Source organism: Bufo bufo, chromosome 3, assembly GCF_905171765.1.
Source record: "Bufo bufo chromosome 3, aBufBuf1.1, whole genome shotgun sequence".
Classification (NCBI taxonomy): domain Eukaryota; kingdom Metazoa; phylum Chordata; class Amphibia; order Anura; family Bufonidae; genus Bufo; species Bufo bufo.
This window is the reverse complement of record NC_053391.1, coordinates 570,525,670-570,537,235: the sequence shown is the minus strand read 5'-3', so window position 1 is coordinate 570,537,235 and position 11,566 is coordinate 570,525,670. Positions and strand designations below refer to the sequence as shown.

Sequence of the window (11,566 nt, the reverse complement as noted above, 5' to 3'; positions counted from 1 at the left end):
AGCAGTCAGGGTTTTTATGGGTTCAGCTATCCTTGAAAGTAGATGAACAGCATGGAAATAGGTTTCCAGTTAGGTACCCATCTGCTGGTGGATGGCTCAGATACTTTTTCATCAAAAAATATATTTGCTAAGAAGATCATGCAAAGTTAGTTGAAAAAATGCTGCTATGCCTGTCTGACATTCCCTTTAACATCACACTTATGACAAAGCTCTGAATCTGGCATAGCCTGCTAGTGCCATGTGCCTGCCGGAGCCCATTGATTATAATCCGGCAGGGATCCAACCCCTCTCCAGCATAAATTTCAAGATTAAAAAAAACATTTGGTTATGCTGGATGCAGTGAACACCGGTAGGCTGTGCTGTGCCAGAATAGACTGCCGGATAGCTTTGCCGCAAGTGTGAAGTGGCATCAGTTTAGAAACATGAGCTTAAACAGCATCAACATTGGGGTAATAAACATAAAAATAGCTCCAGTTAATATAGTAAAAAGATTGTACGGATACATTTTTTTTGAAAGAATCGATTTGCTCATCTCTAGTACCAATAAAAATGTCAATTCATCCTACAGAAAAAAATAAAAAACAAGCTCCCACACAGCTCTGTTGACTGAAAAATAAAAAATAAATGGCCTTTTAGAATATGGAAAAACTATTTGTTTCATGAATTCATGAAGGTATTAACAGTTATTAGCCTTTCAGGACTTTTGGTATGAAAATTCTACATGTGATAAATCCTTAAATGATCTACATGGATTCCTACCTTATTATTATATGTACATGCAGTGAACTGAAACTTACACAATGTAGCGAAGCTTGAATTTCTGTTCAACACAAGACTATGTGGTTCGTGCTTTTACATAAACCTACAGGATTTTAGTTTACTCAGAGTTCAGATCACAATCTACAAACAATGCCGCTCTATACTGTCAAAGGACGCATTCAGATCCGCTATATCTGCACATTTAGTGTATTTGTGATAAAATAATTCTGTGACTATTCATCTATAAGGAAATGCAAAAGAAATGAATGTGGAAGAAACAGAACAGACAGGGAAAAGAGAAGATTAACAGGAATAATACACAATACACAAAAAATGCTGGAGGGAGAGGAAAAGAGGGTGAGAGAGGGGGGGGGGGGAGGCAGCGACTGGAAAATAAATAGGATGAGTTATACTGAGGAGAGGGAGAGAAGGGTTGAGTGACAGGAACATCGCATCACTGAGGACCTGGGTCTCTATTTAAAGGCAGAGATCCTGTGCTGACTCTTCAAGACAGCTCCCAGCTCTTCAGCAGAGGATCCGAGTGACTACACAGGTACAGCATCCACTACCACATATACTCCAATGGCACTGCTCTAATCTATTATCTGTCTTATCTTTTAAGACTTGCTTACTTCTAGGATTAGATGTATATTGAGATACATAAAAGTTGACCTTAGCTAAATCATACTATGTGGATAGGAAATGGCTAGTTCTTCTAGGATGTGTTCTATAGACTACAGCATAACTCTACTAGATCTTTAGATTAATGATTTCCTGATCTCTGTGGGATTAATGTGCTTTTCAATGAAGGATGTTTTTATCATTTACAAAGCTGTAAGACCAAGAAAAGTCCAGCAGCAGGTTTATCATGTGTTTTGCAGTAAATAGCATTAGCAATGGGATGGATTTTAGGATGCCTTATGAAGCCCACTCTTAGAACCTGGGTACCAGCTGTAAACTAAACCCTGCAGAAATCAAGCCTATGTTTCGGGGTAGAGCAGTGGACCATATAGAAGTATAGGAAATGTAAAGACTGTCCCTATTTCATATATATGACTGACTGATAAAAACTTATTGATGTCAATGTCTTCAACACTGTAGAAAGTAGAATTATAAAGGCAAGATGATGATGATGGTGAAGATGATGGCATATTGTCTATTAAGGCATCAATCTGTAACATGTAGTTAGAGCGAAACGTCCCCATGCAGGTTGCGTTGAATGTCAGATTTTTAATGGGAATGACATTAACATTAGACCAAGCTTTTAACTCTTTCATATCTACATTATTCTGCAAAGGTTATTCATAAATACTTTTGAAAAGGAAAGTAAAATTTAACTAACTAACTAAACAGCTCACTCAATGTCATTTTGGGAAATGAAGTATAAGCAGATCGGTAGGATGGAACTAGGAACAAGTAATGGTTGTAGTTGTATCTGTATTATATAATTTCCCCTACCAGCGCAGTCATCTTTAGTATGAGCAGTTGTATTACATAATAATTAGCATTTAATGAGATTGTCTAGGTGGGCAAGACCCACGACAGAGAAGGAAAGATTCCTTAGAGGGTTACGCAATGTGTCCCTGGTGTCAGGCGGCAGCAGGTGACCCTTTGTAAAATGCCATCCTAATAACTAGGAAACTGCAGAGCTCTGGAATTGTGTTTAATAATTAACCAGTACAGCGACATTAATGACAAGGCTAATGAATGCACGCCATAATGAGAAAAGGTCTCTTTTTAGCTTTATTAAAACCATAGTAATTGCCACGGAGGGAAATACTCTACATGGCACTTATTGATGCTATCATGGGCATGCAATTTAAGTGAACTAACTTTGCAATTTTATGTTATGACAATGATTATTAGGTGTTATTTGTTGTTATTTCTACAGCATTGTACACTGCACGGACTCGGACACATGTACACACTATTCCAATATACTAGTGGTAATGAATATAGGAAGTTTAAAGCAACACTCCAGTTCAAGAAAAAAAAATCCCATTAACTACTGGGGAACAAACAGAACAGCTACCTGGTGATATCCTTTTCATCTTTTTAGTTGCAGATTCATTAAAGGGGTTATCCAACCTCCATAATGACCCCCCAATGCACGGGTACCTCATATTGACTATACTTAACCCACTCGGCACCCAAGTTGCTCCTGTTCCCTGCACAGCCGGCATGGGGGGGGCAGCCAATAGCAGGCTGTGATGGGGAAGAGCCTCCCTAGCCCCCTGATGCTAGGTAGGCTCGTCCCAGTCATGGCCTGCTATTGGCTGCCCATCCCCATTGCCAGATGTTTTGATCCGCACAACGGGGAGATACAGCGGCGGGCGTGCAGGAATCGGGAGTGATGGCGACACGGGTGCTGGGGAGCAGGGTAAGTATAATCTATATGGAGGTGCCCAGGCATTGGGGGGGTCATTATAGGAGTTGGATAACCCCTTTAATTCTCGGTCTCCTCTTGGTCATCCAAGATGGCCACACTGCTTCTCAGACTACCTGGTGCACACTTCCTGCTTGTCCAGTCCTGCATTTGGATTGGTTAGCACTGTTCACATGAGTAGTACTGGGCAGTAGGAAGTATCTTAGGCTACCAAAGACATGGTATGCATCATGCAGTTTGAGAAGCAGTGCGGCCATCTTGGATGGCAGAAGTGGAGCCTGGGAATTGGTGGATCTGTGGCTAAAAAGGTGAAAAGAAGGTTTTTTTTTTCCACCAGTTACTGTGAGGGGATCTTTCAGTGGAGGCTGAATGATAACTACTACTACCTATTTCAATTATATAGTAGATGTCAAATAAATTAGGAGAAAGTTTAAAATAAATGCAAAAACCCTCATTGTGCCAATTTGCACCACTAGATTTGAGGCCTATTAGTAAATCTGGGCCCTTCTGTCTAGCAAGTCATAAATTAAACAAAATTGTGGTGCATTTTCAGGCCCAGTGACATTGAATTATCTCTGTCCCATTGTTAGGCCTCATGCACACGACCATCTGCAAAACGAAGATCCACAAAACATGGATCCTGAATGAGTGTATTTTTTTTTAAACTCCTGTAGAAATGTCCCATCCTTGTCCGCAAATCTACCAAGAATAGGACATGTTCTATGTTTTTTACACGGCTGTGCAACGGACATATGGATGTGTAGACGGAGTGCTATGCGCATCTTTTGTGGCCCCATTGAAATGAATGGGTCATCATCCAATCCGCCAAAAAATGCAGATCGGATGCGGACCGAAAGTAAAGTCGTGTACATGAGGCCTTATTCTGTATAGAAATCAATGTGATTATCACTGAATATCATCATTAATCAATCCTGACTGTGTAAGTATATAACATAGGGCACACTGCAAAATATTGGACTCCCCGCTCTCTTCATTGAGTTCTGAAGTGATCTACACCGGTAATTTAGCATGCTTAAAAAAACATACCTCTTGTCTCTGAAGGACCTTTCATCCTGGTTCAAAACATTGCACCTGATGGAAGTTTCTGGGATAGCACCCTGGGGCTCCTGGTTGCTTTTGACTTCAGATGAAACGCAATGTTGGCAGCTGGGGATTCCCTTCAAAGCAAAGATCAGCTTGTAAGGAGTCCAAGAAAGATAGCAAATTACTTGTGCATTACAGTAATTTATATGTTCATCACATATTTATACTGCTTCAAGGATTGGGTTTGCCAGCACTAATTTAGCACACACTGATGAGATAGTGACAGAATGAAATGGAAAGAATTAATTAGGTGTCCCTCCTTCTTTATGTTGTATTTGCCATCCGGGAAATGACGTGGTGTTTCTTTCCCCTCTATGCACTTTCCATGACCCATGACTAATGGAGCAGTTGATGTGGAGAGTAAGCCGGCCATACACAGATAACTGTCGGCCAAAAGTTTGGCCATTATATGCAGCTGTCATGCCGTGTACACATGCATGCTCATCTTGGTTGAGCATGCATGTTTTGTGAATGGGAGAGGGGAGAAACTGCTACAAGACATCTCTGGTGGGCAGCTTATTTCCCTGAGAACATGCACTGGTAAATGTTAAATCAGTGCATGCACAGTTTACATCTCAAACAGCTTTCCTCGATGCTGAGATCCAAACTGCACAGGAGCTGATTCAGTATTTACCAGCACATGGGCAGAATTACAGGAGCAGGCAAAAAGACAGTGAGGATGTCTGGCCCTGTCACTCAAAAGGAGGGAGAGTGGCTAAAGGAGAAAGACAGATGTGCTCCGAGGATTAGGCCTGCCTCTCAGTGCCCTGAGCCCCTCATTAGCTTATGCAATTAAGTGCAGATTTCTCTACAACAGGGCCATCGATTTCAAATAACACAGGATCGATAAACTCAGCATGATCAACCCTAAAAGGCAGTATGTCTGGTTTAGTATGGCTGGTCATGCTGACAGATGCTCTTTAACCACTCTGTGTATTAATATGTAATGAAGTGCATGTAGACACTGCGTATTATGGTGGACATTTTGTCATCACTGCTTTGTAAAATGTATAAATTTGGAAATTTTGTGGAAAATGCTAGCATGGATAAATGTACATGTTAGCCTGATAAAAACTGTTATTTGCTGCTATTATGGGGAATTTTTTGAACCTTCTTTCTTAGATATCCTAACATCTAAGGCCTCTTTCACCTCTTCATTGAAGGCTCTGATAGGGGTCTCCATCACAGACTGGACCGAATAGAACAGCATACTGCACTATTTTGTCCAATAAAATTACCAACACCATGATGGAAACCCCACAGATCCCGTTATATTCAATGAGATCCGGAAGAAGAAATTGATGTATTTTTTGCTTTTATTCCATTTTCTGTTTCTGTGATGGAACCGAACAGAATACCCATCGAAGAAGTGACTGAAGCCTCAGTTCCAAAAACACAATGCAGACTGAAAACTAAGCTAGTAAGAAAAGTAGCATTTTGCCAAGACCTAGCAATGTTATAGTGATAGTGATTCCTCTTATTCAGTCTTCTTATTGAAAAAACATCTCTACATTCGATTTCTCAGTTACAGTAACCCAAGACCATTCTCTTTGATAAGATGAGGAATTCTGCCCTTGGCCTGGCAATACTTTTCTTCATGGCAGTGAGGACATGTCGAGGCAACTGTGCAGAAACGCGGGACGCTCAGAGCTCTGGTGAACAGTTCAAGGTAGGATCACTTATTTCTCAAGCCAAATAATCTATCACCCAATGATCAGCTCTTAACAAGGGAGAACCCAGAAATTTGAAGAGGTTTCCACTTTCTGTTAATCTATTTGTTTGTAAGATGCTTATATCACACTTATGTACTAATATGGCCGTTGTTGAGATTCTGCACCACCAAGTTATTTGTGCTCTCCACACAGAGGTCCTGTCCATAAAATGGCTCCTGATGGAGGGTCATGTGACCATGTGGTGCTACATTTGCACTGTTGGGAGTTTAGTACAGGTGCAGTGTTTTTGAATGGAGAAGGCTTCACATGGAGGGGATTTGCCTGGTCACATGACCCTCCATCAGCAGCCATTTTATGGACAAAACCTTTATGTGGACAGCAGAAAATACCTTGTAAATAATGGGGCATACCTTATGAAATATAGAAAACAGAGCCAAATTTCAACAAAGACTCTGTTAGTAAGTGCCATATAATCCCTCACAAACACATTGGTCAACAATAACCAGAAAGTGGCCAACCCCTTTAAAGCTCTATACCCTATCTTGACATCTTTGTTTTAGTAACTCATTGCATTTGCAGCAACTTGCAAAGCTGTGAGCTGAGAGGAGGATGGGAGTGGTAGTTGTGGCATTGATAGGAGTGGTGGTGTTTCATGGTGGCTGTCCTAACCCCAATGCTCCCAAGGAATGTGCAATGAGTGGAGGGCATACCCTTTCTTCCCTCAGGGCAAGCCCTGGACCTTTTGGGAACTCGTGCGTGGTGTTAGTTGGGGTGCATGATGTCAGGTAGATGGGTGCACGCAGGAGGGCAGATATAGGGTCTGGAAAATGGATGGTGGAGACAATGACCAAGCCCATTTAATTGAAACAAATAAAGGTGTCTAAGGTAGTTTTTACAGATCACACTTGTAAAATAGGTTCAGTGTAGCAGCTATCTCCGACTGTCTCTCTCTCTCTCTCTCACTTAAATCCAAGCAAGTCTCCAAAATGATCTTAGGCATGTAAGGCTCTCATCCTAAACGTAATGCAGATCCTACAGCGGAGTGCAGATCTTCTACAGGCGGCCAGTCCATTCTAAAAATGTAGCAGGCCAGGTACCAAAGCAGTATACCTTTTCCTCAGGCAGTAAGTTATTTTGCCATACTGTAGATGGGCAGTACCTTACTAACAGTTTTGTCACTCTCCTTATGGTCCTAAATAGTCCTTAATTATTCCTTGCTTATGTCCTCTCAGAGTTTTAGGTAATTCTTAGTAACTTCCAGGGATGGAGTAGGCCTCCCACTATACAGAGAAGGCAGCTTCATTTCATCTTGGCTACTAACTACAGACTACACTAGACAGTGTCGGACTCAGAGGGTGTAGGGCCAGCCTCCTTCTGCTGAGTAGGGCAGAATAACTCTGTTCTCATATTCAGCTATTAGAAGCGCATAAAGGGTGCAAAAAGTATACACTGACAACAGATGGTAAACATTAAATGATCCATACAAATTAACCCCGTTTTAGCATCTACTGGGTTTTAGATCTACTGGGTCACTGTGCTATTTAACAAAAGCCGTAACCAGCATCTTGCTAGATCTTCTGTGACCTGTAAGGCAAAGACCATGCTTATACACAAGACATAGATACATTCTGGCCCCTTTCTTCTTTTATTCTTGTTCCTGAAAGAAGTTAATTTAAAGAGTCACTGTACCTTTGCACAATTTAATTTAATTTAATAGAGAATGGAGTAAATAGCACATTTCTAAATCACTTCATTTAAAAACTATGCCATCATCTACCTGAAAAAAAAAGATGTAAAGTCATGGCTACTCCACATGGCCCTCCCGACAATCTCCTGGCTGATCTGTCAGTGTAATAGGGCCTTAAGTCTGATCTCTCCCTCATTATCAGCTTTCTGAGCTCTCTAGAAGAAAACAAACATAGTGGGAATTAAGGCAAGTGAGGTCACTGCAGTACAGTGCACAGAAAGGAGACACCTGCTTCTGAGCGAAATGCATCTAGCTGTGTAGCTGAACCAGGGAATAAAATGTTTAAAAGAGACTTTAGGGAAGCCCAAACATAATTGTTCCTTCAAAGTTATGATTGTACAAAGAAGCCATTATGCAAACTTTTCTGAAAAGTTACACTTTAAGTCACATGCAGGTGAGATCTGGGCAGATGGTATCTGTGGTAGGATGAGATAGGGCAATGTTTTCTCACAATGGCAATGTTCATAACTGGTACAAAAATGGTCTATGAGTAGTAAAGAATTAGTCCATGGAAAGTGCAAAACTGGAACTGCAGGATTTATTCAGAGGGTGTTAAATACATTAAAGTCACTCACTGTGGGCACAATGGGGCACATTTATTAAGACCAGCGTTTTAGATGCTACTTTTATTAAAGCCCTAAGCTGGCGGTGGTTCCGCCGAAGTTACGAAGAGGCGCAGGCCTCTTCATGACTTTGTCGGATCCTGCGCCAATTCTAAATGTAAGACAGCTTCTGAGCTTCCTGCAGATCTTTGGTGCTTTCAAAACATCGGAGTGATCTATGTCAGGTCTTCAGAGCAGCGGTACAGCATGGCTCCACTGACTTTCATGGCAAGGAGCTCAACATCCAGCTGCAGTTCAGGTGTACATGGCGCAGTGTCTCTGGTAGCATTACTTTTTGGGTTATCTCTTGGTGAAGTTGACTCTGGTATAGCAGGTGGTATTTCTGGGCTTCTGTTGCTTTCTTTGGCTCGGATGAGCTTGGTTCAGCATCTAGCTGAGAGGATTCTACAGAGAATGCTGTAGGCAGTAACACATTGATGGTTGCTTCCTCCATGACTGCAGTGGTTGCGGTCAAATGGCGCAGAATATCATGTCAGAAATGTGCATTTCCATCTCAGACTTGTTCTGCGGAGGCTTCCTGATGAATCTTTTATAGGCAACCTCAGGCTGAGCAACTGCAATTAGCTTCACAGTCAAAGGCAGGCAGGTAACTGGGGGGACTTGCTCCTCTTGGTCTTGTGGGACCTCAGGGGTCCTTCCCAGCAAGAAACACCAGAGAGTTTTGGTGGCATCAATGTTGGTTCAGCTGAGGTAGGGAAGACTGGCGGTGCAGGATATCTGATGCCCACAGTACACGGGCCCTGCAGATTTTCCACTTAGGTAACAGTTGTTTTACAAAGGGCATAATTTTGGCACTTGCTTCTTAGTTCCTCATGTAGAAACATAGAAACATAGAATGTGTCGGCAGATAAGAACCATTTGGCCCATCTAGTCTGCCCAATATACTAAATACTATGGATAGCCCCTGGCCCTATCTTATATGAAGGATGGCCTTATGCCTATCCCATGCATGCTTAAACTCCTCCACTGTATTTGCAGCTGCCACTTCTGCAGGAAGGCTATTCCATGCATCCACTACTCTCTCAGTAAAGTAATACTTCCTGATATTACTTTTAAACCTTTGCCCCTCTAATTTAAAACTATGTCCTCTTGTAGCAGTTTTTCTTCTTTTAAATATTCTTTCCTCTTTTACCTTGTTGATTCCCTTTATGTATTTAAAAGTTTCTATCATATCCCCTCTGTCTCGTCTTTCTTCCAAGCTATACATGTTAAGGTCCTTTAATCTTTCCTGGTAAGTTTTATCCTGCAATCCATGTACTAGTTTAGTAGCTCTTCTCTGAACTCTCTCCAAAGTATCAATATCCTTCTGGAGATATGGTCTCCAGTACTGAGCACAATACTCCAAATGAGGTCTCACTAGTGCTCTGTAGAGCTGCATGAGCACCTCCCTCTTTCTACTGGTAATTCCTCTTGCTATACACCCAAGCATTAGGGTAGCATTTCCTGCTGCTCTATGACATTGTCTGCCTACCTTTAAGTCTTCTGAAATAATGATCCCTAAATCCCTTTCCTCAGATACTGAGGTTAGGACTGTATCACTGATTTTATATTCTGCTCTTGGGTTTTTACGTTCCAGGTGCATTATCTTGCACTTATCAACATTAAATTTTAGTTGCCAGATTTTTGACCATTCCTCTAGTTTTCCTAAGTCCTTTTCCATTTGGTGTATCCCTCCAGGAACATCAACCCTGTTACAAATCTTTGTGTCATCAGCAAAAAGACACACCTTACCATTGAGGCCTTCTGCAATTTCGCTGATAAAGATATTAAACAATATGGGTCCCAGAACAGATCCCTGAGGTACCCCACTGGTAACAAGACCTTGGTCTGAATATACTCCATTGACTACAACCCTCTGTTGCCTGTCCCTCAGCCACTGCCTAGTTTTACTTTCTCGGGTATCAGGTCTGGTGATAGTTTGGTTGCCGTCACTCCAACTTGATTGCACTCAGTTGCTGTGGCAGCAGCACCAGCTTTTGGGGGAGATGGCTAGTTGCTATCAGTCTCCAGGCTACTAGGGGCTTCATTAAGGCAACAGGGCCCTGCATTGTCTCAGAAATAAAATGGACTGGGTCAAGATAGCGAGTGGAACCTTGGCATGGGTTCTTCCAGCACAGCTTTAGGCACATTGCCCCAGAGACCCATACCAATACATATCATGCTGGCAGAATAACATGCAGCACAAGTTTTCACCCATGTCCTCTCTTGATTACATAGTCCAAAACAAGCAATTATATACTTTTGTTGTACATTTCTATGGGCACTGGCCGTAATAATGGGGTGCAGGTCCGTTTAAGAAGTATGACTTGCGGCACTACAGAGACAGTTATAGGGCTCAATGATGGCAGTTATAGTCCTAAAAAAACTATGCTAAACGAGTTATTAACCCCAGAGGTACTCACAATTGCTGGACTGGAACCTTTTCTTCTCTTTTAGTCACAGTGCCAGAGCGGTACTGCGTTGTGATTACGGATGTATCTTTTTCAAGATGGTGGTGCCTGTTTATTGACGGGATCTTAGCTGACCCCTTTTGCTCTTGGCTTTCTGGGTGGCAAATCAGGCCATCGTGAACCGGTCTTCAAATATCAGCTTTTTGATCTGGTGAATCTTCTTATTTGTAACAGGGTTTGGCTGATGGTGCTATTTCCCCAAGTGCAGGGGCGGATTGGTCATAGACCATACAGGGAAATTTCCCAGTGGGCTGATACCCAAGGGGCCACCCGAGTCCTCCCCATGGCCACTAGCCAGGTAAATAATGAGCTCTCAGTGGTAATTAACACTGTGAGAATCAGGTGCTTATGTACCTGGCTGGTGAGCACACATGCCCTCCTGAATTCATCTGCTGGGCCTATATCTCACCCCCAGCTCCATATCTTAAAGAGGACCTTTCATGGTTTTCTATTAATTGCGATAAATACCTTTACTGGCGTCGCACCCAGGGAGAAGGTGATTTTTTTTTTCTCCCTGGCTGTGATGCTTTCCGCTGTGATTGGATCGCGGCACAGCCAGGGAGAAGGAGACGCCCATTGAGAATCCCTGGTGTATTAGCATACTGAGCGCGAAACCTACGGAGGGCACAGCGGGGCGCAGAAGTGATATTTTAAAAAATCAGGCAGGGTGGCAGCATTAGCCAATCATAATTAATACAAAACCATGAAAGGTCCTCTTTAATCAGAGAGAACTGGAGGAAGAGGGCAGACAATGGCAGCTATTGACTAGCTTTTGGGGCAATATATTTTGCTGCTCTGTTGTATATGGTTCTGCTGGGACAGAA

The 11,566-nt window shown here is 42.2% G+C and overlaps 1 protein-coding gene across 1 annotated transcript in view; it reads left to right on the top strand.

Moving 5' to 3' along the window:
* The first annotated feature begins 5,807 nt into the window (after positions 1–5,807).
* The window catches only part of TAC3 (tachykinin precursor 3), a 76,333-nt gene continuing 70,574 nt past the window's right edge, over positions 5,808–11,566 (top strand). Inside the window, exon 1 of the mRNA XM_040422379.1 lies at positions 5,808–5,918. Coding sequence (XP_040278313.1) covers positions 5,808–5,918 — 111 coding nt within the window. The remainder of the gene's footprint in view (positions 5,919–11,566) is intronic.